At 43.8% G+C, this 2,500-nt stretch overlaps 1 protein-coding gene across 1 annotated transcript in view; it reads right to left on the reverse strand.

The window, feature by feature from the left end:
* Positions 1–1,989, reverse strand: part of txlnbb (taxilin beta b) — a 5,695-nt gene extending 3,706 nt beyond the window's left edge. Inside the window, exons 1-4 of the mRNA XM_088432987.1 lie at positions 1,931–1,989; positions 424–661; positions 244–335; positions 1–131 (exon numbers count right to left, since the gene is read on the reverse strand). The exon at positions 1–131 is cut by the window's left edge and continues 40 nt beyond it. Coding sequence (XP_088289113.1) covers positions 1–131; positions 244–335; positions 424–646 — 446 coding nt within the window. The 5' untranslated portion in view covers positions 647–661; positions 1,931–1,989. The remainder of the gene's footprint in view (positions 132–243; positions 336–423; positions 662–1,930) is intronic.
* Between the last annotated feature and the right edge of the window lie 511 nt (positions 1,990–2,500).

Below are 2,500 nucleotides of genomic sequence, written 5' to 3' on the forward strand. Positions count from 1 at the left end.
CCTTCCAGTTTGCTACGAGCCAGGACGGCGCGGCTGTGCTCGCTTTGCAGCTGGTCCTTCTCCTTCATCACCTGCAGAAGCTTCTTCTGCAGAACTTTCAACTGCTTCTGGTCATTTCGGTGCTCCTCCAGCTACAATCGCATATGAGCCCCAGTCCAGATGTCGTCAGTCGGACGCTAACGCTCGGGGATTAAGCGCGGGGTTAGGCTGATTTGGCTTACGCGTCCGGGCAAATCCACTCACCAGCTCGGCGTGCTTTTTGATGGTGGCTTCCAGTTTTTGCTCGGGAGTGTCGAGTTTGTTCAGACTTTGCATGAGGAGGAGGGCGTCCTTCCCTGAGTGTCAGCGGAAGGTCTTAGATTTAGTCCTTCTACCTCACATACATTTCAGATCATTTTCATTCAGTTGGAAAAAAAAAACTACCCAAATTTTTAAGCATCTTCTTCTCCAGTTTCTGGTCTCGTCGGGTGTTGGTCTGGACCTCCTCCCTTTCGTCCGGTTCATCCGGAACCTCGTCGGCCTTGTAGGTACTGATGATGTCATCCAGTTGTTTGCTTAGGTTTTCGCTCAGGTCCCCATTAGGGTCTTTCGTTGAAACTGCTTGGGTGCTCATGGCCGGGGTAATGTTCTCTGGACAGGACTCCATCTTTGTTTCGTGTTGCTAAGGGGCAATCCAAGGATTAATATGTGGTTTTATTTAGCTTTTTTTTGTTACTATGGGGAAAAGCAGAGGCGGGGGGGGTGATGCTACGTCGTGCTTTTTCACTTATCGTGGTGGGGTTCCGGTCCCCATCGCAAAAAACGAGGGATCACTGTATATTATTTACCAGTGTGAAATGGCGTTGAGTTTTTCACCTGATTTCCAATATGCACAGTGCTAGCTGTCAATTTTTTTCATTAGTTTGCACTCAGAAATTAAGTTAGCTGTGTTGCCCAGTGTGCCAAATTTTTGCCATGTCTTGTGAATTTGTTTCAATTATTTACTTTCTTTCTTAATTTTAGTTTTTTATTATTATTATTTGTAAGTATCAAGCCTCGAAGCCTTGTTTATATACTGCTTGTTTAAAAAAAATGTACCTGATGAAAATTCTCATCCATGGAACTGTAAGATTGAACGTTAACGGTTCTGCTGTTTTTTAAAATTTATCCGATTTCCCCCCCAAAATATTTAAATTGCGTAACGCATATAGTAAATAGTGACGTATTTTAAGGACTGTGTTTGCTTCATCTTCATCAATTGTTCCATCATTCGTACGTGTTCTCCTTTTGTGTGACATCTAGGGGCTTTTTCAAAAAGATTCCTCAAAAAGACAGCACTTGTCCAGGAATGATTCCAAATGGGTCATAGGTCATCCTCTGTACCGAAAAATCCTTCCGTGTTTGCAAACTAACGCAGTGCTCCCATTATCCACGTCCCAATTCAGTGACAAATGCTCGTTATGCTTCTAAATCACTCATTAAAATGGAAAGCTTCCCCATAGCTCCTATTTGTACTTGAAAACAAGCCACAATGTTCCACACAGTCCCAGTCGGCGAATGTTTACGCGCATAAAATTAGCGCAGCCCTCACGCTGCTTTCACAAGCTGAGCACATGGCACCTGTTCCAGAGCCGCGGGCTATTTTGAGACCCTCTTTATATGGACAAAACATTGATTTATTTCCTGAGAAAGCCGCGCTATCGACGGTCGGTAGTGGCGGCGGCGGCCGCGTGCGGAAAAATCACAGTGATTGGCTGTGAAAAAAATGAGAATATTACGGCTGCGAGAAATCGGAAGGTCGTCACTATCATGTGAGGCAATCATCGGACGAGCGCTTAGCAAGTACTGTTAAACACCAAAATGGAGAAGGAGAAAAAAAATGCACGCCGTGTGTAAAGGTTAATTTAATGTTCGTGACGACGGGCTTTAGCGAACACACAAGCGGTCTTACCGGGACAGAGGGCCGGAAGGGGAAAGAGAGAGCGGCCAAGGGGCTCGGACAGGCTGCCTGCCACCACACATGCAACAGCTGTGATAAGACCACCTCAAAATAGACCACCCCCTTCAAGCAGGGGGAGTGGGAGTACGCGATATCTTCCCCCAGGCAAACGCAGTTTTTTCAATGGAGAAAAAAAAATCCTCTAACAAGCATTTTTGTATACGAAAAAAATCAGTCGAAGGCAATCAGGTTTGATCAACTTTAGAACTACATTTGGAAGTAGGACTTCAAGGTGTGTTTTATGCAGCTGGTCCAACAAAACATCTTTTTTTTCTGGCTCGACTGCGATAATGCGCATCCGTGCAACACCTAGCAAAAAAAAAAGTCATACGATGTTTTGCAAAGGAGTCACCATAACATAATTACGTAAATAAATTGTTTCATGTTCCAATTGATTTGCTCTTAGTTTGAAATCAAACTGTACTATTCCTGTTTTAGCAATAGAAAGCATTGCACTTGATTTGTTGAGACTGGTGTGTGTTTGTGTGTGTGTGTAATATATGTATATATATATATATATAT

Source organism: Hippichthys cyanospilos, chromosome 14 (genome assembly GCF_059441005.1).
Source record: "Hippichthys cyanospilos isolate Australia breed blue-spotted pipefish chromosome 14, RoL_Hcya_1.0, whole genome shotgun sequence".
In the NCBI taxonomy this organism is placed as follows: Eukaryota; Metazoa; Chordata; class Actinopteri; order Syngnathiformes; family Syngnathidae; genus Hippichthys; species Hippichthys cyanospilos.